This window comes from Canis lupus, chromosome 1 (genome assembly GCF_003254725.2).
Source record: "Canis lupus dingo isolate Sandy chromosome 1, ASM325472v2, whole genome shotgun sequence".
Lineage (NCBI taxonomy): Eukaryota > Metazoa > Chordata > Mammalia > Carnivora > Canidae > Canis > Canis lupus.
The window spans coordinates 14617150-14643235 of NC_064243.1; the positions used below are offsets into that span (position 1 = coordinate 14617150).

Genomic DNA, 26086 nt, shown 5'->3' on the forward strand with positions numbered 1-26086 from the left:
GTTCCCTGCATGGAGCCTGCTTCTCCCTCTGCCTGTGTCTCTGCCTTTCTCTCTCTCTCTCTCTCTCTCTCTCATGAGTAAATAAAATCTTTTTAAAAAAATTAAAAATAAAAGCTCTTTATAAATTAGGGATATTAGTCCTTTACCTATGATATATGTAACAGAATTTTTTCCCAATTTGTCACATGTCTTTTCACTATGCTTATGATGTCTTTTTGCCCTGCAAATGATTTCTAATTTTGTATACTCAGACTTCTTTTAATGCATCTGACTTTTTGGTCACAGAAAGCTGTTCCTGGTACCTACGTTATAGAGGAATTCAGTCATATTTTCTTCTAGTACTTGTATACTTTTACCTTTTACATTTCAATCTTTGATTTAGTTAGAGTTAATTATCCTAAATGTATGGTATAAAGAAAGGATTTAATTTTATTTTTTCCAAATGACTATCCATTGTCATTAATAAAGACTTTATTTGCCCCAGTGATTTAACACTTTTATCATACATTAGATACACTGGCCTATTTCTAGACTTTATATTCTATTCCAATTATATGCCTATTCATGTGCCAATCTCATACTGTTTTAGTTACAGAGACTTCATAGTATATTACAATAAAGTATGAACTTTAGGATCAACTGCTCTAACTACAAAAAAAAAAGGCCACTGGAATTTTTAAGGAGATCATATTAAATATGTAAATAAACTTAGGGAAAACTTATATTTTAATCATAAGTAATGTTGAGGCATTCTAACCAAGAACAAGGGATGTCTTTCCACTTGATCCAGTCTACTTTTATGCCTCTAAGAGTAGTCTTTATAGTTTTCTTCATACAGGCTTTAAATATTTCTTATCAAGTATATTACCAAATATTTTATCTTCTTTTTTGCAATTGTAAATGGGCCTTTCTCACTCATTGTGTCCTTCTATTTTTTTTTTTTTTTTTTTTTAGTATAAGTTGCTCTTGATTTTTACATATTGGTTTTATATTCTATTTCCTTACTGGATTCTTTCATTTCTTGAGTTAGGTTTTTCATCAACTCTCTAAGATTTTCCAAGTATACTATCATGCCATTTACAAATATAGGTGTATATTTTCCCCCTTTTCCCTCCTTGACTTTTTTTTTTTTTTTTTTTTTGTCCCTTGACCTTTGTGGGAATACCTCTGATACCTCTGGAGTTGGCTTTAGGATTTAGGTACATATATTTGTTGGCTTTAGGATTTAAGGTACATATATTTGTCATGTTAAAGTACATGCATTCCTATTTTATTTAGAGTTCTTATTACGAATGCATGGATGTTGAATTTTGTCAAAGGCTTTTTCATTATCTATGGGAGTAATGTGATTTTTTTCTTAGACCTATGAATATGGCCTATTAATAATATCAGTAGAGTTTTGAGTATTGTACCATCCTTGCATTCCTTATATAAACCCCAAGACACATTTTTATCATAATATATTATATTCTTAATGTGTGTTGGGGTCCATTTGATAGTATTTTTCCATCAGTATTCATAATGATATTGGTCTTTAATTTTTTTTCATTCTATATTTATCAGATTCAGGTATCAATATTATGCTTCTTCATTAAAAAAATAAATTTCTCTTTGATTTCTATACTCTAAAATAATAGATAGTCCTGGGCCGTATCTGTTCTGTAAAGTTTTAGAAGAATTACCCTTTGAAACTATACAAACCTAATTCTTTGTTAGGTAGTTCCCTGATAACTTCCTATATTTCTTCTATGAAATTGGCCTGTTTAAGTTTTTATCTTTGCTGGGGTTAGTTTGGGAAGCTATATCTGCCTAAGTGGTTATACATTTCTTCTAGATTTTCAAACTTGTTTGCATAGAGAGATGCAAAGTAGTCTCTTAATGATTTAAAAAATTCCGTCTGTGTCATTAGACCTTTCCCTCATCATTTATTTTATTTGCACTTTTCCCCTTTTCTGTGATTAACTTAATGGTTTGTCCTTTTTTGTTGATTTTCTCAAAGAATCTAGATTTTGATTTATTAATTTGATTTACTGTATTTCTATTCACTAACTCATTAGTTTTTGTTTTATTTTTACTTTCTAGTTTCATTGCATTTTGCCAGAGATTGTTTGCCCTATTTCCACTTTATGGAACCTACTGCTACTTTCTATGTGCTCTAGTGTATATGATTAGTTTTTGTAAACATTCCATATGTACTTGAGAAGAAAGTAGTCTCTGTTATGAGACTGTACTGTTCAGTATATATCCAGAATATCTATTTTGTTGGTTATATGGTTTTATATTCTTATATTCTATAAGTTGTTTTTTGTCAACTTATCCTAGTAAGAAGGGTGTGTTACAGTTTTCTTAGTATATTTCTACCTATTACTTTTTGTATCTCCTATAAATTTTGTATTATGTAGGTAGTTGATGTGCTCTTTGTAGCAAAATTTATAACTATTACATCATCATTGTGGAATGTGGCTTTAATGTCATATGCTATCCCTTTTGTCTTGTTTATTGCTTTATAGCCTGAAGTGTACTTTATCTGGTATCAGGGTTGCAATTCTGAATTTCTTACTGTAAACATTTGCCTAGTCCATTCCTTTATTTTTAGTCTTTTGAATCACTGTGTTTTAAGTCTGTCTCTTTTATTCAGAATAGAACTGGGTTTTGCTATGTGTGTCAATTTGAACCATTTTATTTAAGTGAAAATATTCATGTTTAAGCTTGGTATCTCTCTATTTTGTCATATTTTCTTATGTTATAGTTATGTGCATATTGTGCTATATAATTCCTGTGCTATATACTTTTTCAAATTTGGAATGTCCTATATCATTTTATTTATTGTCCTTATTGATTTTGTCATTGCTTTGGGAAGGTGAGATTCAGTCTGCTGCTTTTTCTCCAAATACATAAACATTCCTGTGGCATATGTTTTCTTTTTATTCATTTATTTTTCAAAAGAATATTTTAGTTTTTAATTATTGAGATATAACTGGCACAAAGCATTGTATAAGGTCTAGGTATACAATGCTTTGGTTTGATGCATTTATATATTGCAACATGATTAACAGTGCAGTGTTAGCTAACACTTCTATCGTATCACACAATTATCTCTCTTTTGTGGTGAGAACAGTTAAGATCTATCTCTTTATAAGTTTGAAGTTTATAATGTATTATTGACTATAATTTCTATGTTCTGTCTTAGGCCTCTAGACTTATTTATCTACTGATGATAAGTTTCTACCTTTAAGCATCTTCCCATTCCACCACCCTCAGCTCCTCATAAGAATGTGGTCTTTTTAGATTCTACATATAGGTGATGTCGCACAATATTTGTCTTTCTCTGCCTGGCTTATCTTACTAAGTATAATGACCCTTGTTGTCACATGTCTTGGCTTATTTCCATGTCTTGGCTATTGTGCATAATGCTACAGTAAACATGAGCATGTAGATATCTCTTCAAGATCTTATTTTCAGTTCTTTTGGATAAATACCCAGAAATGGGATCATTGGATAATATGGTAGTTCTATTTTTAATTTTTTGAGGAATCTCCATACTATATCCATAGTGACTGCATCATTTTACATTTCCACCAACAGTGCACAAGGCTTACAGTTCTTATACATCCTTGTCCACTCTGGTTATATTCTATTTTTGTTTCTTTTATAATGGCCATTCTACCAGATGTGAGATGATATCTCATTGTGGTTTTTATTTGCATTTCTGTGATGATTAGTGATTACTAATGATTCTGTGATCTTTTCATGCACCTGTCGGCCATTTGGATGTCTTCTTTGGAGTAATATCTATCTAGTTCCTCTGTCCATTTTTTAATTGAATTGAATTTTTTGTTGTTAATGAGTTATATGAGTTCTTTATCTATTTTGGATATTAGCCCCTTATCTGATATATGGTTTGCAAATATTTTGTCTTCTTCCACAGGTTGCCTTGTCATTTTATTGCTTGTTTCTTTTGATATGCAAACTTTTTCATTTCATATAGTCCCACTTGTTCATTTTTGCTTTTGTTCCTTGTGCTTTGGGTGTCATATCAAAAAAAATTGCTAAGATCAGTGTTATTCTTAATATTATCCTATTATTTTCACCAAAGAGTTTTATGCATGACTTTTTAACCCATTTTGAATTAATTGTTGTGAATGGTGTAAGATTTTTCTGCATGTGGTTATCTAGTTCTCCCAACACCATTTGTTGAAGAGACTATCCTTTCCCCACTGAGTGTTACTGGCTCCCTTGCCAAATATTAGTTGACTGTGTATATGAGGGTTTACTTCTGGGCTAAGCATATATTTTAGATAAGACATTTCATCCTTGAGACTCAGAGAGATAGGTACTACTAGAGGATGCCTACCAAATGCTGTAAGGTGTGAAATAGTTCACTCAGAGGTAGATCAGCAGTATCTCCAGAAATCTCTTCCAGGCACTGATTCACCATAGTCTAGTTCCAATGAGCACTTTTTGCTAATGTGCTGTGATCTCCAAATGGATTAAATGTTATAAAACTTGTTCTAACATATGTCATTCAGAATGGGGACTCTTATTTCTCCCTCTATCACCTCATCAATTTTTTAGACAAAAGTAAAACAAGGATAGAAAATAGAGTTTTACAGAAGATGTCTCATTTGGGCTGGCTTTTATAATAAATTTTAATGTGTCACTTTTTTTCTGTTAAAATATGTATCTGCTGATAACAGTACTGGACTATCACACCTGAAAAAGAGAAGGTATTTGTCAAAGGGACTATCAATATAACATTCAGATTCTTACATCTTGCAGTGACTTTGTTTTGAATGAGATTGTCTTTAAATTTAACTTATTAGTAGATGTTGATTAGTAATAATAACAGCAGCTAACATTTACTAAGCACCTACTGTATCCCTCACACTATGTTCAAAGGGCATTTTACAGGTAAAGTTGTATTTAAACCTCACAACAACTTATTTATATGTTTTCTACTTGACAGCTAGGAATACTACTTAGATGAGTTCATAAACTTGCCCTGTAGTTAAATAGTTAATAAATGAATCAGCCAGAGTTTCATCCCAAGTCATCTGTCTCCATACTCAAGAGCATTTAATTCCATATATGTTTCCTGCCTAACTAGGGTGATGGGGAACTTAGGCATATTTCCTTCCCAATATAGAAATGAGGAGTTTATGTTTTGTGGCTCTCCTATTGAAGTACTTGCTTTCTTGTCCTGTGGGGAAGGTTTCCTTCATTTATTAAGATTACTCTTATTACAACCCTCATATGTGGGGAAATACTTTCCTGTTTTTCATTTTCTAGGTGGCACACTACCACTCTCAGTGCATACTTCACAGTGGGAAAACTTAGGAAGAGGAGAAGGGGGTTAGGAAAAAGCAATTTCTGGGGAATAAGTTGTCTGTGGACTAAATGCCTAATTAAGAGAAAATTTGCTAACTCTGGAACAATATGTTGTATTACATTTTTTATTATTTATATTAGCAAATAACAAATTACTCATTTAGGGGTTAATATTACAGTGAGCAAGACTAGACAAAATTGAGAAAATCTGAGCAAAAGGTAGTAAAATAATGAAATGTAATTTGAATTAAAAATGTGAAGTTTCAGGGGCGCCTAGGTGGCTCATTCGGTTAGGCCCCCAACTCTTAATATCCACTCAGGTCATGATCTCAGGGTTGTAGAATCAAGCCCCATGTCGTAGTGCTCCATACTCAGCACAGAGTCTATTTGTCCCTCTCCCTCTCCTGCTGCTCCTTTTCCACTCACTTGGTCGTTGTTCTTTCTAAAATAAATAAATACATAAATAAAATCTTTTTTTTTAATGTGAAGTTTCAGATTTCCACAAAACTGGTTAGGGCAAGTATAGCCCATTTTGAGAGGTCATAGAAACAATTCTATAAATGACACTAGAATCAGTACTTCTAAATGCATATACACTGTGTTTGTGTATGTCATAATGACACTGTCCTGCTTTGTTTTATTGCAGCCTCTTCCTTCGTCCTACCACTACTGAGTCCTACAAGTCTCTTTGAGCGGTTGTTTAGCATACTTCTTTCCTGGATGTCAGCCTACCTACTGCTAAGCACAGGGTATAAACTGTTTTTAAAATTTAATTTTTAGTGGCAAATGATATTGACATTTCTCTTTGAATATTTTACCTCTGGAAATGAAAAATATACAAATCTTGAGGAATAAATCATAAGTATTGTCTATTTCGTAAGAACTGTGTATGACTTGATCTTAAATCTTGTTTTCTTTTTCTTATTTTCATAGTATTGCCTGTTGTCTTTGTCTTTCTGTTTACTTCCTAAAGCTGCTAAAATGTCATTTCACTACAGTATTAGAAAGTTCTGATTGATTATGTAGGAATTTGAAGTCTCAAACAGTGACTTAAAAGAACTGTGGCTTTGTTACATTTCTTTCATGTATTTCAAATCACCCCTTGATTTGTTCACTTATTTGAATATATTTTCATTCTTACTCTTAAATATATCCTAGTCCAAATATTCCTTTTGATTCAGAAACTTTCAGAATATTTTCCCAAAAGTTAAAGAATCCATTTTTAAAGATTTTATTTACTTATTCATGAGAGACACAGAGAGAGAGAGAGACATAAGCAGAAGGAGAAGCAGGCTCCATTCAGGGAGCCTGATGTGGGACTCGATCCCAGGACTCCAGTCCAGGATCGAAGTCCTGGGCTGAAAGCAGACACTAAACCACTGAGCCACCCAGGCATCCCAGATTTAAATTTTCTTACAAAACAAAAACAAAACTAGCAGCGTGATTTGGGATAGATCTGCAAGTGTTCTTTAGATTTCAGTGAACAGTGATACAATCTCCCCATCTTCTTTGAAGAAAAGGATTTTTCACTTGCTTGAATTTTATTTCATCCTTACTTAAATGTTTGTGAGGGTGAGAAATGTGTACCTTGTAACAACATTGTATAGAACAAATCAAATTACCACCACTCATAGATAGTTCAAAATTTGGCCCAAACACAGTTTCTTAATCCCAACTAGACTAAACTTAGGGTTTCACCATTGTGCTATCAACAGATTATTCCCAGTTTAGATGATTTTGTAAAGCCATTTGAGTCCTAGACTTGGGTTCGTTCTTTGGGAAACTTAGTTGCCCTAACTCAGAATTAGAACGATGTTCTTAAAAATCTTTTCTTAATGGGCCCTAACTTTCTAAGTGGACCTAGGCTGCAGGAGTTCTTGTAGTCCTCAGATAAGATATGATCCAGTGTGGTATGAAACTTTCTCTTAAAAAAGCTCCATACACCTCCTACCCTCCTTTCTCCCTGCCTAACCAGTTCTGAAACACAGATGTGAAGAAGTAATAAAAGCAACATGGAAATTTTCAACAGTTACCTAATAAGATTTTAAGAGAGGCTTTCTTTGAGACTTAGAACTTTAAACTTTGAAATAAAACTTGAAGTCTATCAGCAGTTTCTTAAGAGTGATAAACAGAATCAGACTTTAAAACTGTTCACTCTCTGAGCGTGTGGGTGGCTCAGTCATTTAAGTGTCCAACTCTTGATCTCAGCCCAGTTTTGATCTCAGGGTTGTGAGTTCAAGCCCTGTGTTGGGCTCCATACTGGGTGTGGAGCCTACTTAAAAACAAAAACAAAACTTCACTTTGACCTGTTATTGGTGAAATTTCAAAATAAATAATTTAGTTACAATCAGAATCTATCAAACTATATATGAATTAGTTTTTAGTCTAGATAAGAAGGCAAAAAAATAATTTGTATTTTAACTCACCATTTTGGGGTGACCCACGAGTTTCATTAAGAAATCTTCTCTAGAGGTTGCCTTAAGAAGATATGTGTTTGAGACGGTCCAGAAATATTTGCCAACTTCTACACAGTCCCTTAATAATCACTAAACCCTTTTCTTTTTTGAGCCTTCACATTCTAAAGCAATAAACACATTTAAAAGAATACAGAAGATTTAAGAAATATAAATAGATCTGGTTTACTAGATTAGAGAGGAAGGAAGAAAGAAGAAAGGATGATTGAAGTTGAATTTTGAGTGAAAAAATATTTCGTGATCTATAATGAGCTAATCATGTAACGTACATTGGGGATAAATATGATAGTGTTTTAAATTCTCAATTTCAGGGCAGCCCAGGTGGCTCAGCTGTTTAGCGCCACCTTCAGTCCAGGGCGTGATCATGGAAACCTGGGATCGAGTCCCATGTCGGGCTCCCTGCATGGAGCCTGCTTCTCCTCCTGCCTGTGTCTCTGCCTCTTTCTCTTTCTCTGTGTCTCTCATGAGTAAATGAATAAAATTTTTTTAAAAATCCTCAATTTCATAGTCATAAAGATACCAAAGCATATTTCCATAAGTAAATTTATTTTAAGAAAATCTAAAAAGCAAAAACTCATGTGTAAAATCAGAACAGTAGTAATGAGTATGACCTTATTAATGAATGTATTAAGAAATATCATTCAACATCAGAAATATCATTCATGTCTTCTGTGAAGGTATATTTACCTTTAGAGAAAATGCAACAGAGATAGCCTAAAACAGCACAGTCTGACAATTTCAGTTAGTACAGTTTTCAATGTCAAATCAGTTTTGCAAAACTGATAGTCCACCTTATTATTCTACATCACTATTTGGACAGTCTGGGGGTTCTCTATGTAAATTAGTGAACAGTCAGAATTATAGGCTATTTAAAAGAAATGCAGTTTTATTACTTTACAGAAATACAGTAATAGCAATTCTAAATTCTAACAATGTATCCTTGATTTAATGAATAAAGAAGATTCATTTTAATCAACATTTCATTATTTTTATGCAAATAGAAGCTATTGTAATGCTTGAAAATAGTTCTCTTAAGATTGTTAAACATTTCTCACTGAAATTGTATTTATATCATCTCTTTGCTTAACAAACTATAATACAAAGCTAAATGCCTTTTCTGCCCTGTTGAATTTGCAGAGACCAAACTAGTAGATCCTAATTTTGTAAAGTTTTACTATGTACACTCTGAGTCTGTGATGACATTTTATTGGTATTTCAGTGTATTAATTCAGATATGCAGATTTTATACAAGATATTGATAGTCTGAAGAAATAAAGTCCCATAGGAAGATGTCTTTATCAGCTATATTCATCTACATTTTACAAATGAAAATTATTATAGTTTATAGTTTCTGAAAGGAAATAAATCAGTAGCACTATTTGTAGAACTATGAAATTTATGTTTTTATATATTAAGAAAGAATACTTTCATATGTAACTGCAAATATTTTTTAAAAATCATGGTCCACTTTTGCTTAGAGTATACTCTTTCTTGATTCAATTAATCAACAATTGTTTTTTCTCTCGTGTCCTGAAAGCTAGACAAACAGGCAGAACAATAGCTTACCCCACGTGTATAATAGAATTGTAAGCTGCTATAAAATAAGGACTTTATTTTACAGTATTAGGCAATTACAGAATGCAACAGTTAAGTTATTGTGACTTAATTAGTTGGGAATTATAAGATAAAAAGAATGCCTAGAGAAAGAATTTGAGTAGAGGAACATGGTGCCATCAAAGACTCCTGTGGAAGTTGAACTAAATTTTAAAGAACATCTAGGATACAGGCGTTCTAAATTAACATTTGTTATTCAGTTTTTTTTAAATCATTGTAAAAATAGCAGTGATCACATTTTGGAAACTAGGGATAAAGAGGAAAATCACCTATTAACCCTACCCCTGTAATCTGTAATTGTCTTTTTAACATAGCATAGTCCATGTACTAGTTTATATCTTTTTTTCTACCTAACATTATTTTATTTTAAGATTTATTTATTTATTTTAGAGAGAGAATTAGTGCTCAGGAGTGCAGTGGGGAGACGCAGAGTGAATGGGAGAGAGTCACAAGCAGACTCCACACTGCGTGTAGAGCCCAACCTTACAATCCTGAGTTCACAACCTGAGTCAAAAAGAGTCGGATGCTTAACCAACTATGCCAGCCAGGTGCCCCTTACCTAACATTATTTTAGAAATGTTGTCCTAGGTGGCTCATAGGCTTCCTAACCATCATTTTAATGGACATTTAGTATTCTGTGAGGTGATGAACCTTGATTTATTTAGCCACTCTTCTATTTTTGATCATTTTATTTCTATTTTTTATTATCATAAATAATATTTTGAGTTATGTTTTTGTGCACAATCTTTCCACATAGTTTAGATTATTTCCTTTGTTCATTTCTCACATTTAGTATAGGGGGGCCAGTAGAGTATGAATTCTTTTTTTTTTTTTTTTTACTTTTGTCTTCAGAACAGTGCCAGTTTATATTACCAGCAACCAATGAGGGGTCCTACTTCATCACATCCGTCACAGTATTTGGTATTTTCATTTTTATTTTATTTTTTATTTATTTTTTATTGGTGTTCAATTTACTAACATACAGAATAACCCCCAGTGCCCGTCACCCATTCACTCCCACCCCCCGCCCTTCTCCCCTTCTACCACCCCTAGTTCGTTTCCCAGAGTTAGCAGTCTTTACGTTCTGTCTCCCTTTCTGATATTTCCCACACATTTCTTCTCCCTTCCCTTATATTCCCTTTCACTATTATTTATATTCCCCAAATGAATGAGAACATATAATGTTTGTCCTTCTCCGACTGACTTACTTCACTCAGCATAATACCCTCCAGTTCCATCCACGTTGAAGCAAATGGTGGGTATTTGTCATTTCTAATAGCTGAGTAATATTCCATTGTATACATAAACCACATCTTCTTTATCCATTCATCTTTCGTTGGACACCGAGGCTCCTTCCACAGTTTGGCTATCGTGGCCATTGCTGCTATAAACATCGGGGTGCAGGTGTCCCGGCGTTTCATTGCATTTGTATCTTTGGGGTAAATCCCCAACAGTGCAATTGCTGGGTCGTAGGGCAGGTCTATTTTTAACTGCTTTGAGGAACCTCCACACAGTTTTCCAGAGTGGCTGCACCAGTTCACATTCCCACCAACAGTGTAAGAGGGTTCCCTTTTCTCTGCATCCTCCAGTGAGAGTGGGGAAAATTAGCAAGGCAGGTATTTTCATTTTTAAATAAGAACACCAACTGCTATTTTCATAGGTCAAAAATGGTAGGGCTTTGTATAATTTTCCTTACCTGTTTTACTGAGGTTTTCTCATATATATATTAACTGTCCATATGCTTGGGCATTCTACATCTTATATGCCAAGTGATTTGTGTGGCTTTATTAAATCCAGATACTTCCTTCTGCCTGATCTTCAGTTTTTATTTTTATGATCAGTGATAGAGTTTAAAGCATCTTGCTTCTTTTGCTTCTCATGTTTAGGAAGTAGTGCTAAATAGAATAGGGTTCAATAGTTGAAAAAATTGAGAGAAATAAAGTTTTTGTTTTGGTTTGGTTAGTTTGATTTTGTTTTAACTTCCCCTTAAGTAACTCCCTCAGCAAATATTTATTGTTGGCTGGGCCTGCAGTGGTGACAAAACTGGCAGAGTCAGAGCTTTTATAAACTTGTGGGAAATGCATGTCAGTGAACATGTGATTAAAATTTGTGAGAATTAGGGTGCCTGAGTGGCTCAGTCAGTTAAGTGTCTGCCTTTGGCTCAGGTTATGATCTCGGAGTCCTGGGATCAAGCCCCATGTCTGGCTCCCTGCTCTGTGGAGAGTCTGCTTCTCCCTCTCCCGCTGCCCTTTCCCCTACGTCAACTCATTCTCTCTCCCTCTCTCTCTCTCTCTCTCTCTCTCTCTCACTTGCTCTGAAATAAATAAAATCTTTAAAAATAAAATAAAATCATGTGAGAACCATAATAGAGTATTTGAGGGATTACAAGGGTGGCACATTTATCCCCAACTAGGCTGGAAGACGTTTAGAAAAGACTTCTGTCACTATCTTATCTCATGAACATTTCTCCTTTGTCAACATATTTAATGTCCACATTGTACTAACCTAGAGCTGTACTGTACATCATTTAATCACTCCCTCACTTGTTTCCTGTTTTTGTTTTTGGTTTTGGTTTTTTCGTTCTGAAACCTGTATTACAACAAACATCTTCATTTGAGAATTCTAGCGCCCATATTGGATTGTTTTCTCAGGGTAAATTCCTAGAAGTGACATTATTGGATTATAGTATATAAATATTTTTGAGATTCCTGATGCAGAGTGTTAGATTGCCTTCCAGAAACTGTTTATTCTTATAGAGAGAGTATGAGAGCTAGTTTTCATTGTACTCTTGTTGACGTTACTCTTTTTAATAGATAAATGTGGTAAGTGAATATGGTATCTTCCTATTGTTCTGGTTTCCATATCAGTTATCAGTAAGGTCAAATATATTTTCATGTGTTTATTGGCACCCTCTCTCTTTTTTCTTTCTCAGAGATTTAGGTCTGTATTGCATCCATTTTTTTAAAAAAATTTGGGACATTGGTCTTGCTCTATAATTAATGATTTTGACTCAGGCATTATCTTTATACCTTTGTCTTAATGTTTTCTTTCTTTCTTATGTATTTGTTGTTTACCTTATAAATGGTTTAAGTATCTCTTTTAAAATTATAATCTCAAGATTCCATAAATTTCAAAAAAAGATGGTGCTGGAGTTCATATTCATATGTTCCTTTCCCACTTTCTTCTTCTGGAAGGCCTAGAAATTTTAAATTTTGTGATATTGTAACAAGAAGTATTATCAAGGTTGTTTTAATGTTGAGAAAGACCTCTTATGATAAATTTGCATTTTTACTTATTTTATGATTTTTTTCTTTTCTACCCTCCCACTTCCATCCCAAACCCCCTTTCCCCTTAGGTATGAAGCTCTCTTTCCATTAGTATTGTCATGCTTAATGTTCGTCTGGATACAGATGGAACAAGAAACTCTGCAGCAATCCGGTGTTTCCTATAGACAGAAGGTAGTTTGTCAAAATCATTGTTGCATTTATTTGAGAATATTAAAATATTCCCTATTCTATAAGGAAGTTGCAGTGTAATTTCATCAAAAACTATGTACCACTTAAGGCAGTCATAATTAAGCTAATTATTAATAATTAAGTTAACTAGTTTATAAGAAAATTGTTGATTTACAGAAGAAAAGTGTGATTTTTATTCTTTTATAGGCATTAAATAGGTTGGGCTTTTTTAGAGATTATTTGAAAATCGCTAATGTACAAAAACATCAATGTAGGTGAAGGAGTGGAGGAGAAAGAATGCTCTCTATCTTATTTTCCTCTGTTTTCATGTCTAATTTTTCTTTCCTTCCATTTATTATAGTCACAAGGATATTTATGTTGTCACAAGTCAATTCATGAATTTGATCATAAGGTAACATTTGTGTTTTCAGTGTTGCTTTTGTCTTTCTAGTAGTCCTGGTCCAGATTGCTTATTCTGCCCCCGTAGTGATTGTGGCCTCAGTCCAAATCTTAGGCTGTTTATTCAACATAGTACACTTTGAATTGGCTAAAAGCCAGGTAAATTTTAAGGACGCATTTATCATGCTGAGCTATAAAGTTAAATTGATGTCTCTTGCCTTTATTTTAGAACTGAAGGTAATTATAAGCAATTGGTGATAGAATATTTACAGTTTTACTGAGGTCAGATAAAACGAATATTGCAGAAAAACACCTTCATGGTCGATCCCTTGATCCATCCATAATGGTTCCAGTTGAGCTTACAGAGTAATTGGTAATTTAGAAAAATTAATTTCAATAATGAAGAAACTTTATTTAAGTATTTAAATAATTACTGGTTTTTAACATTCAGCCCTGGAATATTAAAACTACATGAAAACAGTTTTGATCAGATTCAAGTAAATGGTCAGATTGTCCATAATAGTAAATACTAAAATTTTAATATTGAATAAATATTAAATCTAAAAATGAGATTCATTGTGTCATTTTTTTTTAAAGATTTTATTTATTTATTCATGAGAGACCCAGAGAGGCAAAGACACAGGCAGAGGGAGATGGAGGCTCCCTGCAGAGAGCCCAATATGGGACTTGATCCCAGATCCCGGGATCATGCCCTGAGCCAAAGGCTCAGACACTCAACCGCTGAGCCACCCAAGCGTCCCCATTGTGTCATTTTTTAAATTGTGTTTTTTAAAGGAAAACAGATATTTCTTTCTATAAAAAGGAGTATTAAAGCATCCAAAGAATTATTGGAAAATTACATGGATAGTAGAGGAAGAGGAAGGTCTCCCTTTAAACTGAGTTTTTCTGTTTTGGGGTGAGGGGGTTAAGCAAAAGTACATCCTTCTTGTTGGAATTGAGTGACTTTCTATTTTACCAAAAATAGGAATATTTTGCATTTGTGTAGTGAGAAAATAATTTCTAACAGAAGAACAAAGAAACAAAAATATTTGATTTTATCATGCCTTGTTAATATAATACCATAGCTGGGTTTTAGAAGATCAGGACTCTGAGAAATCAGGACTTCAAAAAGGTAGGAGTTATATAGAGATTTAAAAGTGAAGCATTTATATAGGATTAAGAAAAGCCTGGTTCTCCTTTTTATTATACTTTCAGCAATACTACAACTCTGTTCAATATTATTAGCAACATATTCTACCTTTTGGCAGATTTTAATAAGATGTAATTAAACTATAAGAATAGCTTTATTAATTTCTTTTGTCAGTACAGGATAACTTTCTAGCTATTATACCAGACTAGAAGATTGCCTTTGAGGGTAAAAGTAAGTGAACTCTTCTTGTGTGTTCATGTATTTCTTATTGTCTCACAGGTCACCAGTCTCCAGTTCACCTGTAATCTTGATATAACCCAGTTTCGACATCTCTATCTGGATGACATCCGGAGGGCTTTTTTCCTTGTATCCTTTGTTTGGACTTTTAAGGCACTGCAACTGCCCACTTAGTGGAGGAAGAAGATAACTTCGCCTGCTCACTTAATAATGACCACTTGGAGGCCATTTAACCCCCCTCTCTCAACCATAATTTTTTCATACAGTCCATGTTTTTAAAAAACATCAACACTGTAAAAAGCACACAGAATGATATAACAAGTGAATGTATATGTGTGTATTCCCACCATCCAGGAGATCAACAATTAATATTTGGTCACGTGTCACACATTAAAAAAAATTAAAACATTACAGCTAAAGTTTTTTTCAATTTCCAACTCCACTCTTAATCTCCCTCATCCAGAAGAAACCACTGATACGAGTTTGGTTTGTACTTTTTATGTGTATTTTATACTCTACTTATGTTCTATAACATCTACCTGACAAGGTTTTTGGACCACCTCAGAGGCAATATTGTGTGGAAGTTCTTACTGTCAGAAGTTTGAAAGACAGTATGGCAAAATAAAGTCTCACTTTGGGAAAGCTGGCTGACCAGCTTCAAGAAATTCTCAGGGAGGTATTTCCTCTGAACTTAGCGTGGTACTCTCCTTCCCTCCTCTTGCTTCTGCCCTTAGATTTGCTCTCTGTCTCTTTGCAGAGTCCTTACACTCACCCTCTGCTAATCAACACTTCTTCCCTTGAACCCTGCATCCCCTAAAGTATAATTTCATCTTGTCTTTTTTGTTTACTACCAAGCTCCTTGAAAGAAAAATCTGTAGTTGCTGCTACCATTTTCTCCCCATCTAGATACTATATCCTTCAGCCTTGAGCCAGTACCTGGCCCATGGTAGTGTGGCACACAGTAGTGCTCTAAATATCTGTCAGATGTCCCTGCTGCGGCTATACCCTGACTGCACAGTCTGGTCTTCAGTTTTATTTGACCACGATAACATTCAACTCTGTTGACTTCACTTTCTTTTTCCTTTACCTCCAGGACATGTTCCAGGTTCTCTTAGCTTTTGTATTATCTCTATTCTCCTTCACTAAAATGTACTGTATCCTTGTCTGATCTTGAATGATGTTCTTCTCCAAGCTCTACCTTTTCCTTAACCTTCTCTTATGCTGCCTAGATATTATCACCCTCTCCTATAGCTTTGATTGACACCTCTGTGCCAGCAACTCTGAGATTTACTTCTCCAGCCTTGGCCTCTCTTGACCTCACAAGCCATATGTCCAATATTCTGCTGGACATCACCAAATATATGTCCCAAACTGACTAACAACTGCCCACCCCTCCCCAAAGTCTCTCTCTGGAGGCCATATTCCTAGTCATCCAGACCATCACACTTGTCATATTTAACTACTTGTCCAGTTCTAAAGTCCCACTGTCTCCCCTCTTCCATTTCTGCTCCTACTGCACCAATGCAGATCTTCCTTGCCCCTGACATCAACTACTGAAATAGCTTCACAGTTTTATTTCCTGCCTGTAATTATTTATCTCCCTGACTTGAATATCTCACTGTCTCTGGTATTTGTTTGTATCACTCACCTAAGATGTTTGCTGGCTTTTCATTGTCTCCACAGTAAAATTCAAGGCTTTTTATTAATATGCCATCAATCTGTATTCCTGCTTTATCTTTCACTGTATCCTTCAATAAACCCTAAGCTTCTACCACAGCTCTTAATGTTTCCTGATTATGTCTTTTATTTCCCCCGTTTACCTTAAAATGCCTCTCGTAAACTTCTATAGATCACCATAATCTTAGTTAACTTATGAGCACTTTGAGACTCTTTTATTCATATTTATATTCTTGGTGCCTGACTCTGCCTCTGACATACACTAGACACAATAAATGTTGGTTGGTTAGTTCATTGCTTGAATGAATAGATCCATGAGTACATTTGAGGTTCAAGTCACCAACTCAAATGCCACTTTTTCACTGAAAGTTGTCATAATTCTTTACCACTTTTGTGTAATAATAAAATAGCTGACATTCATTAAGTCCTTTCAATGGGCCAGACAGTATTTTCCTAGCAGTTAGTTCTTAGACACCAATAGGATTAATATTTGCCTTTTATTACTGCACTAAAACAAATCAATGCGAGCTTACAAAGTGTCAAAAAGATGTCTAATGTTTTCTCATGTCTCATTCTCTGTTGGATTATTGGAGAATATGGTATCTTATTTCCTTCTGAGTCTTCCAAAGATCCTGACATGTTTCACATGTAGTAGGCACAGAGGAAGTGTATATAAAATGAAACAGTATTTCTCCTGAAAATATCTCTCTGATCCACTAGGTTCCTGTTCTCTTATTAAAAAACCATCAGTGGCCAACTACAGATAACAACACTCTGACTTGTTTCTGCTAGAGAAAAGAAAAATAAGTGAGGATAAGCTCCCATGCCTCCCGTTCTTAGCACATTTTGCCTCTTCAGTCTGGTTCTTCAAAATGCATTTGCAAGGAGATATAATGGAACATTCACTTATAACAATTTATGGCCAAATGTACAGGTTAAAAATCAATGTACGCTCGTGGTAGGATAGGCATATCTTTTCTTTCTTTCTTTTTTTTTTTTTTTAAAGCTTTATTTATTTATTTATGACAGAGAGAGAAAGAGAGAGAGAGAGAGAGAGAGAGGCAAAGACACAGGAGGAAGGAGAAAGCAGGCTCCATGCCGGGAGCCCGACACGGGACTCGATCCCGAGACTCCAGGATCACGCCCCGGACCAAAGGCAGGCACTAAAACACTGAGCCACCCAGGGATCCCTAGGCATATCTTTTCTAAATGAAGGAGAAATTTGTATGAATTCTGACTTGTTTTGGCATTTCCTTAACTCTGTTTAGGTTTTCTTCTTAGTGACAGCATTTTTTGGAACTGGGAACATAGCTTCTGTTAACAGGTAATTTAAAAAGAAAACAGCATATTTATAATAAAAGATAATACAAGTTAGGATTTTGTTTTGTACTGTGCTTTTTATAGCAAAGGGTATATTTTGGAGAGTGGTATGTATCAGCACATATAGATCTACCCCAATCATTTTAGTGGCTTTCTAATATTCTTGGTACGATATTTGCTTGTGTTTTAGTAAGAGTAGTTTTCAGAAAGTTAGTTGATTTAAAGTTAGTTAATTTTAATAGAACATTATTTTAAAGTTACAATGTGAATTCTAAAATCTTTTTTCTTTATGTTGGTTCCTTAGCTTTGATCTTGCCTCTGTCTATTGCTTTCTGACTGTGTTTAGTCCTTATATGATGGGAGCCCTGATGATGTGGAAGGTTAGTTTTCTTATTTTCTTATTTACTTAAGATACTGTTTAAGATTATCAATTCATTGTGACATTAAGATTATGTACCATTACATGACTTTAAGACTATAAAATCATTCTGATAGAGTAAAATAGCATGGAAAGAAGATACCTTCACAGACAATGCTGAATGGGAGGTGGGACCCGTTAGCTTTACTCCAAAATATAGTTAACCATTTTTGCTTTATCCTTAAGCCCATTTAAATTCTACGGAGTACAGATTCTGAATAAGTCCTGGGAAGTCCTATCACAGATGACTCAAGCCTGTAGGGAAGGGCAGTACAGATCAGATCTGCAGTGCTCCCAAAGATTCTATATGCTCCCCACAAGACTGCCCACATGTTACAATCTTTTCGCATAATCCGTGTACCTAGAATTGATTGATTCACTCCACAAATTCATCATTGAATGCTTACATTCAGTAATGCAGCAGGCACCAGCTAGGTGCTGACAAAACCAAGATAATGGCAAATTCCTCAGCTTTGGAGGTTCACACTCCTATGGAATATAATTCATGTTCTTTCCTTCTTCTTTAGCATCATTATGCCTGTCTTACCACAGTGCCTGGCACATTTAATGTAGTTAGTATATATTTGCCTAAAATCTAATTACCTTCTGTTCAGATCATATACATACTAATTATCAAAAGTATGTGTTTCTTTTTTTTTTTAAGTATGTGTTTCTTAATTGGACCAATATCCTTTTTTTTTTTTTTGTTACTGCATTAGTATAAATGTAATCTTAAGAAATGCTAAAAAGATGTTTTCCTCATGTTCCAGTTTCTGTTGAGTTATTTTGTAAATTTTTGTTTATTTTTATTTTTTTACCTACTGAGTTATTTTAAAATATGCATTATTTCTTTAATTTTCAATTATTTTTTTTAATGGTAGTAGTTCTTTTCTTACTCTTTTGGAAACCATTGGCCTTTCATTAAAAATAAGAAAATAGTAAAAAACAAAAGTTTAAATTAGAATACTAGATCTTTACTCTACAGCCTCATTCAGAGCTTTACTAACATAATGCACTGGATGCTTTTTTTGACTGATGTGGCCAAAGTGAAGGTTCTCCCAAACTCTATTTTAGCCTTAAATCCTTCACTTGAAGGAATCTTACAGTCTTGAACATCATTCCTTTTGCATATCCTTTTTCTTTCTTATTAGACATCAAGTATATATATATATTTTTTTCAATTGGTTATTAGAAAGCAGTATCTCAAAATATCAAGTGTTGATCCAGATATCCATCTGGATTATGGATTTTCAACCAGTATAAATTATAATATACCTTTCTCAATTTCTTAATAAATTTTTTACAGTGGGTGTGAATTTTGTATACTCAGAAATAAAGTTATATTAAGATAATTGAACAAAAAACAATGGCAGAGCAGCTGAATCATGTTTGTAGAGTTATAGTATCAAGTGACCAGATGGGTTCAGGGATCTGTGAATCAAACTACTAGATTCTGTAATTTATTTGATTTGGGCATTCTGTGCCTCTCATATTCTCTTAGAATCATTTGAACATGGTCATTAATTATAAGTTAGAACAGAAATTTGTATGAGGTTTTATTTAGAATGAGAGTTGATATTTATCTTTTTTTATTACATATGCTATTGATGTAGATTTTAAATCCATTTCATCAATATTCTGTATGTCATTGATGTCATGGTTTTATTTCAGAGCTTGCTCTTCACTAATATAGGTAAAATTTGAGAAGTTGAAGTATTGCTATAAGCAAAAATAGCATTCATTTTTAAGTTTTTCAAAAGTTTCAGCTACCCATGGCATGGTTTGTTGTTTTGTTGTCCTTTTGAACAGATTTTAATCCCCTTTGTTCTTGTGATGTGTGCTTTTGAAGCGGTTCAGTTAACTACCCAGTTATCATCAAAAAGGTAAGGTGATGTTTAAGACGCATTGGACTTGCCCAGGTTCAGGTAGTGAGACTAGATATATGATTGCTACAATGCTGCAACAGAGGATGTTTATTATAAAAATGAGGAAAAAAAAAAAAGATTGTACCCTTATAGCCAGAGTTCAGCTGTCATTAGAGAAAATTAGTTGATTAGAGCCTCTAGCAGACACATGCTTTCTCAACAATAAAATGTTATTAGAATATTATTCAAGCTGGTGAAGAGCTTCCCTAGAAAACAGTAAAACATAAATTTTAAATTAGAGTTAATGACTTGTTTATTATAGATAATAGCTGTGCTTACAAACACAAGGGATATCATTCTGTTTTCTTTTGGATTTTTTTCTTAAATATGTATGAGACCAATGTGTTAACATCATTTCATTTTACATGGCTTTAACTGTGTTACATGTTAATAATTTACATAGCTTCTCAGTCTTATTTTCTACATATTTGCCAAGTGAGATGGGCATTATTCTAAGTTTAGAGGAATTTCTGGAGCAGTCAAGACTCTGGGGACACCAGGGTGGCTCAGTGTTTTAGTATCTGCCTTTGGCTCAGGGAGTAATCCCAGAGTCTTGGGATTGAGTTCCACATCAGAGTTCCTGCATGGAGCCTGCTTCTCCCTCTGCCTCTTCTCTGCCTCTCTCTCTGTGTGTCTCACATGAATAAATAAATTAAAAATCTAAAAATAAATAAATAAATAAAGACTCTGGAAAAGAAGCTACCAACTCAACTTTGCTTTTTTTAACTAATGAAATTGCCTCATCAGCACAGGACTGATCAGCCTCTCTGAAAGACACTTGAGATAAATACAAAGCTTCTTAGCACCTCTGTTATTCTTGAATCAAACTGGCATATTCAATGCTGAAAGAAATAACTAATATTAGCATAAATTTGCATGTTCTTTTTGATGAGTTTAAGCTAGAACTGGGTTTAGCATATTATTATGCATATGCCATAATAACAGTAATAATTTTAAAAGATTTTCTTCCACTGTTTAAAAATAGTAGAAATTTCTTTCCAGTTTAATTTAGTGTTTTTACAGGATATTTACATAAATTTAACAGTAAAAACATTTATACCTTGTCAATATCACAGAAGAAATAGTTACTTAGATGCAATAAAAAAGTGGTAAATGACATGTACTTTCTATCTGTGTTAGTGAATACATATCTTTAGCAGGGATTTCAAGGTTTAAGAAGAACTGGTAATCTGTGGATTGAGAAGTGGAGGAGTGTGTGTGTGTGTGTGTGTGTGTGTGTGTGTGGTAACTGTGTCCTAAGACTGGCACAATGAAAAACTAACTGTCAAGGTAGAGATGCACGTGTCCCTTCAAAGCAGTATTTCTGTATCCTCTGGTTAAATATCCAGTAGTACAATTGTTGGATCATAGGGTAGTTCTATTTTTAACTTTTTGAGGAACCTCTATATCATTTTCTAGAATAGCTGCACCAGTTTGCATTCCTACTAAGAATGTAAGTGTTACAGGGTTCCCTTCTCCACATCCTCGCCAACATCCATTGTTTCTTGTATTAGTGTTAGCCATTCTGACAGGTGTGAGGTAATATCTCATTATAGTTTTGATTTATATTTCCCTATTGATGAGTATGTTGAGCATCTTTTCACGTCTGTTAGCCATCTGTATGTCTTCTTTGAAAAAATATCTATTCGTGTCTTCTGTCCATTTCTTAACTGGATTATTTGTTTTTTGGGTATTGAGTTTAATAAGGTCTTTATGGATTTTGGATACTAACACTTTATCAGATATGTCGTTTGCAAATATCGTCTCCCATTGCGAAGGTTGCCTTTAAGTTTTGTTGATTGTTTCCTTCACTGTGCAGAAACATTTTATCCTTTTTTTTTTTTTCCAGACAGGAAGAGAGTGAAAAGCAGAGAGGGAGTGAAAGGCAAAAGAAGAGGAAGAGGGAAAGAGACAGGCTTAAACAGGCTCCACACTAGTTGTGGAGTTCAATCTCACAACCCTGAGATCATGACCTGAGCCAAAATCAAGAGTCAGGCATTCAACCAACTGAGCCACTCAGGCACCCCAAGAAGCCTTTTTTCTGAAGACCCAGTAGTTCATTTTTGCTTTTGTTTCCCTTGCCTCCAGAGATGAGTCTAAGAAGTTGCTATGGCCAGTGTCAAATCCTGTGTTCTCCTCTAGGATTTTCATGGTTTCCTGTCTAACATTTAGGTCTTTCATCCATTTTGAATTTCCTTTTGTGTATAGTGTTAAAAAGTGATCCAGTTTCATTCTTCTGCTTGTTGCTTCCAGTTTTCCCAACACCATTTGTTGAAGAGACTGTCTTTTTTCCATTAGATATCCTTTCCTGCTTTGTCAAATATTAGTTGCCCATATACTTATGGGTCCATTTCTGAATTTTTTGTTCTGTTCCATTAATCTATGTGTCTGTTTTTCTGCCAGTACCATACTGTCTTGATGACTACAGCTTTGCAATATAGCTTGAAGTCTGGAATTGTGATGCCTCAGGCTTTGCTTTGCTTTCTCAAGGCTTTGGCTATTTGAGGTCTTTAGCCGTTCCATACAAATTTTAAGATTGTTTGTTCTAGCTCTTTGAAAAATGCTGGTGGTATTTTGATAGGGCTTACATTTAATGTGTAGATTATTTATTTTTTTCATCTTGTCTCAGAAGAACTAGTGCCAAAGGGTGGAATTTTTGTTTCACTGATTTTGATTCAAAGAAGGAAAGCATTTTGTAATAATTGGGGCTGTGTAAATTGGGATGGATTCAGTAATTGGAACCATTAAAGTTTATTCTAGACAGAAGCTTTCTTTGGGATAGTTACTTTGAGAATAGGTGCTTTGGATAGAAGGTTGTACTGAATTATCATTGTGTCCTCCACAAACTCTTAGTGTAACGCACTTGTTGTATGTCTGTTATATCAGACTTGTTTTGAATGATACATAACACTCCAGTTAGATATGATGTCTGACTTGTGCTATATATGTCTGTGTTTGTGAATTATTGAGTTCCATTACTGTATTTTCAGACCTTTTCTAACTAGAAAAAGTTATGTCTTTTTTTTTTTAAGATTTTATTTATTTATTCATGAGAGACATGAGAGAGAGAGAGGCAGAGACACAGGCAGAGGGAGAAGCAGGGTCCATGCAAGGAGCCCGATGCAGGACTCGATCCTGGGACTCCAGGACCACGCCCTGGGCTGAAGGCAGACGCTAAACCGCTGAGCCCCTCAGTGATCCCCGATAAACGGTTATGTCTTAAAAAGAAGTCAAGGATGATTTTAGACTAAGCGTACTGGCTTAGTCATTTCAACTGGCTCAGTTGAAATGGAACTGTGTAATGCAATTCACTAATTGATCACATGAGTTTTCCCTGGAGGAAAGACTTTTTTAGAACATTTAACTTGTGAAATGAGGGAAATCTACAGTTTTCTTGCACCTTTGTATTTATGAAATTTTAAAATCTGAGAACACTTTAGGATTTGCATTTTTCCCTTTTATTACCTAATTGCTATGATACCTTAATGGGAGAGGGAAATTTTTCCATTTCTTCTGCAAATCAGAAAGCTAGGATTCTGTATTACACATGAGCATTATGTTCTTCATTGCCTTGTTATGAAAATCAAGTAGGCATGCTGTGTTTTTTAAAATCTTGATGAAAATCTTTCACCTTACATAAAAGTTAACTCAAAATAGACCACAGATTCAAACTTTTAGGAAAAGTGTAAGAGAAAATCTTTGTGATTTGGGCTAGGAAAAGAGTTAGGCTTCACACGGAACCATAATCCATATAAGGAAAAATTAATAAATTGGACTTCATCAAAACTAAGAGATTTTGCTCTATAAAAAAGAAGACCCTTTTAAGAGAATGAAAAGGACAAGCTACATACTGACAGAGAATATTTACAAACTATGTATGTGACCAAGGGCTATTATCCAGAATATATAAAGAACTCTTAAAACTCAACAGTAAACACCAAACAATTTAATGAGAAAATGAGCAAAAGATCTGAGAGCATGTATAGATGGGGTCGAAGCTGTTCAACATCCTTAATGATTAAGGAAATGCATATTAAAACCACAGTGAAGTATCATTAGTTGTTCTCATGTATTACAGATGGGTACGTGCATGGTATAACCACTCTGAAAAGAGTTTTTGTTTCTTATTAAAGGTAACATGCAACAGCTGTAAGATCTAACAATTACATTTCATGGTAGTTTTCCTAACGAAATGAGAACTTAGGGATGCCTGGGTGGCTCAGCAGTTAACTGTCTGCCTTCAGCCTAGGGCATGATCCTGGAGACCCAAGATCAAGTCCCACATCAGGTATCCTACATGGAGCCTGCTTCTCCCTCTGCTTATGTCTCTGCCTCTCTCTCTCTCTCTGTGTGTCTCTCATGAATAAATAAATAAAATCTTAAAAAAAAAAAAAGAAATGAGAACTTAGGTTTGCATAAACTATACTCAGGTATTTATAGCATCTTTATTTATAATGTCTTTTGGTGTTTGAATGGTTAAGCAGACTGTGGTACACCCATAAATGGAGTACCACTCAGCAATAAAAAAGATCAAACTATTAACACAATACCTTAGATGAATCTCAAGGGAATTATGCCGAAACACAATCCCAACAGGTTACAAAGAGTGATATGAGTGATTCCACTTATGCAGCACTCTTGAAATGACAAAATTATAGAAATGGAGAACAGATTACTGGTTTTCAGGGGTTAGGGATTTGGCAGGAGTTCAGTGGAGGGAGGATAGATGTGGCTATAAAACAGTATCATGAGGGATCCTTGTAATAATGGAAACCTTCTTTATCTTGACAGTAACAGTGTCAATAACCTGGTTGTGATATTGTCCTAGAGTTTTATAAGATATTACCTTAAGGGAGACTAGGCCAGGGGTACATGAGATCCCTCTATATTATATAATTACATGTGATTATCTCAAATAAAAAGTTTAATTAAAAATCATAATTCTGGGAGCCTGGGTGGCTCAGTTGATTAAGAATCTGACTCTTGGTTTCAACTCAGGTCATGATCTCAAAGTCATGAAATCAAGCCCCACATCAGCTCTGTGCTGAGCATGGAGCCTGCTTGGGAGTCTCTCCATTTCCCTCTGCCCTTCCTTCTCTCCCTCTCTTCCTCTATCCCTCCAAAATAAATAAATAAATAAATAAATAAATAAATAAATAAATAAATAAATAAATAAATAAATAAATATCATAATTCATGTCCTTTTCCTATCAAAATAAATATTCAAAGTGTTAAATAGCATTTTTTTTTAATTTTTATTTATTTATGATAGTCACAGAGAGAGAGAGAGAGAGGCAGAGACATAGGCAGAGGGAGAAGCAGGCTCCATGCACTGGGGCCCGACGTGGGATTCGATCCCGGGTCTCCAGGATCGCGCCCTGGGCCAAAGGCAGGCGCCAAACCGCTGCGCCACCCAGGGATCCCTAAATAGCATTTTTGAATTCCAGCCCATCACTGTGGGACAGTTGCTCATTACAATGCAAAAAGAGCTCTTGTCTAAAGTAGTATTTTTCAGGAGCAAAAATACTAATAGAGGGTTATTTGATTATTCTCATTTTTATTTTAATGTGCCTTAAAAATGCACCTGTTCTATTATGTGTAATCTTCCTTTATTTTTTTCCAGCCTTTTTCTCATGGTTCTCATCATATCAGACATTATGGCTTTGGTAAGACATTATTGGATATTTAGTATAAAGATTGAGAAGCTAAGTGCTGATTTAATTTAATCAAGAGAAATCTGAATGCATTTCTGCATGTGAAATCTTTAGGTATTAAGTTATAAGTGATGCCATAATTTACACATATAAAATTACTTTCTTTTTATATGACTTATGCAGAAATGGTGTTCTTTTGAAGATGTCAAAAGTCTTTTTACTTGACTTATTTGAACCTGTCATTTTATACCTTACTCTTCTACGGTGCATTGTTCTGAAATGAGCCTTCCATAGAAAGTTAACAGAAAAAGCTAACTTTTGATTTAGATAATACATCATTTTCCTACTTGAAATGTTGATATTTCTAACCATTCTCTGAGATTGAGAAAAGGAAGGGAAGGAAGGAAAGAGGGGAAGTGGAGCTTTTCAGGTGGA

General features: G+C 34.4%; 1 protein-coding gene across 4 annotated transcripts in view; it reads left to right on the forward strand.

Moving 5' to 3' along the window:
• Positions 1-26086, forward strand: part of PIGN (phosphatidylinositol glycan anchor biosynthesis class N) — a 107422-nt gene that overhangs the window by 70496 nt on the left and 10840 nt on the right. For 3 of the 4 annotated variants that reach the window (XM_025422116.3, XM_025422117.3, XM_025422118.3), the window contains 8 exons: positions 5975-6077; positions 12772-12874; positions 13233-13283; positions 14700-14786; positions 17603-17658; positions 17959-18034; positions 19882-19955; positions 25621-25663. In XM_025422116.3, coding sequence (XP_025277901.3) covers positions 5975-6077; positions 12772-12874; positions 13233-13283; positions 14700-14786; positions 17603-17658; positions 17959-18034; positions 19882-19955; positions 25621-25663 — 593 coding nt within the window. The remainder of the gene's footprint in view (positions 1-5974; positions 6078-12771; positions 12875-13232; positions 13284-14699; positions 14787-17602; positions 17659-17958; positions 18035-19881; positions 19956-25620; positions 25664-26086) is intronic. The other variant, XM_025422119.3, reaches the window with a different exon arrangement.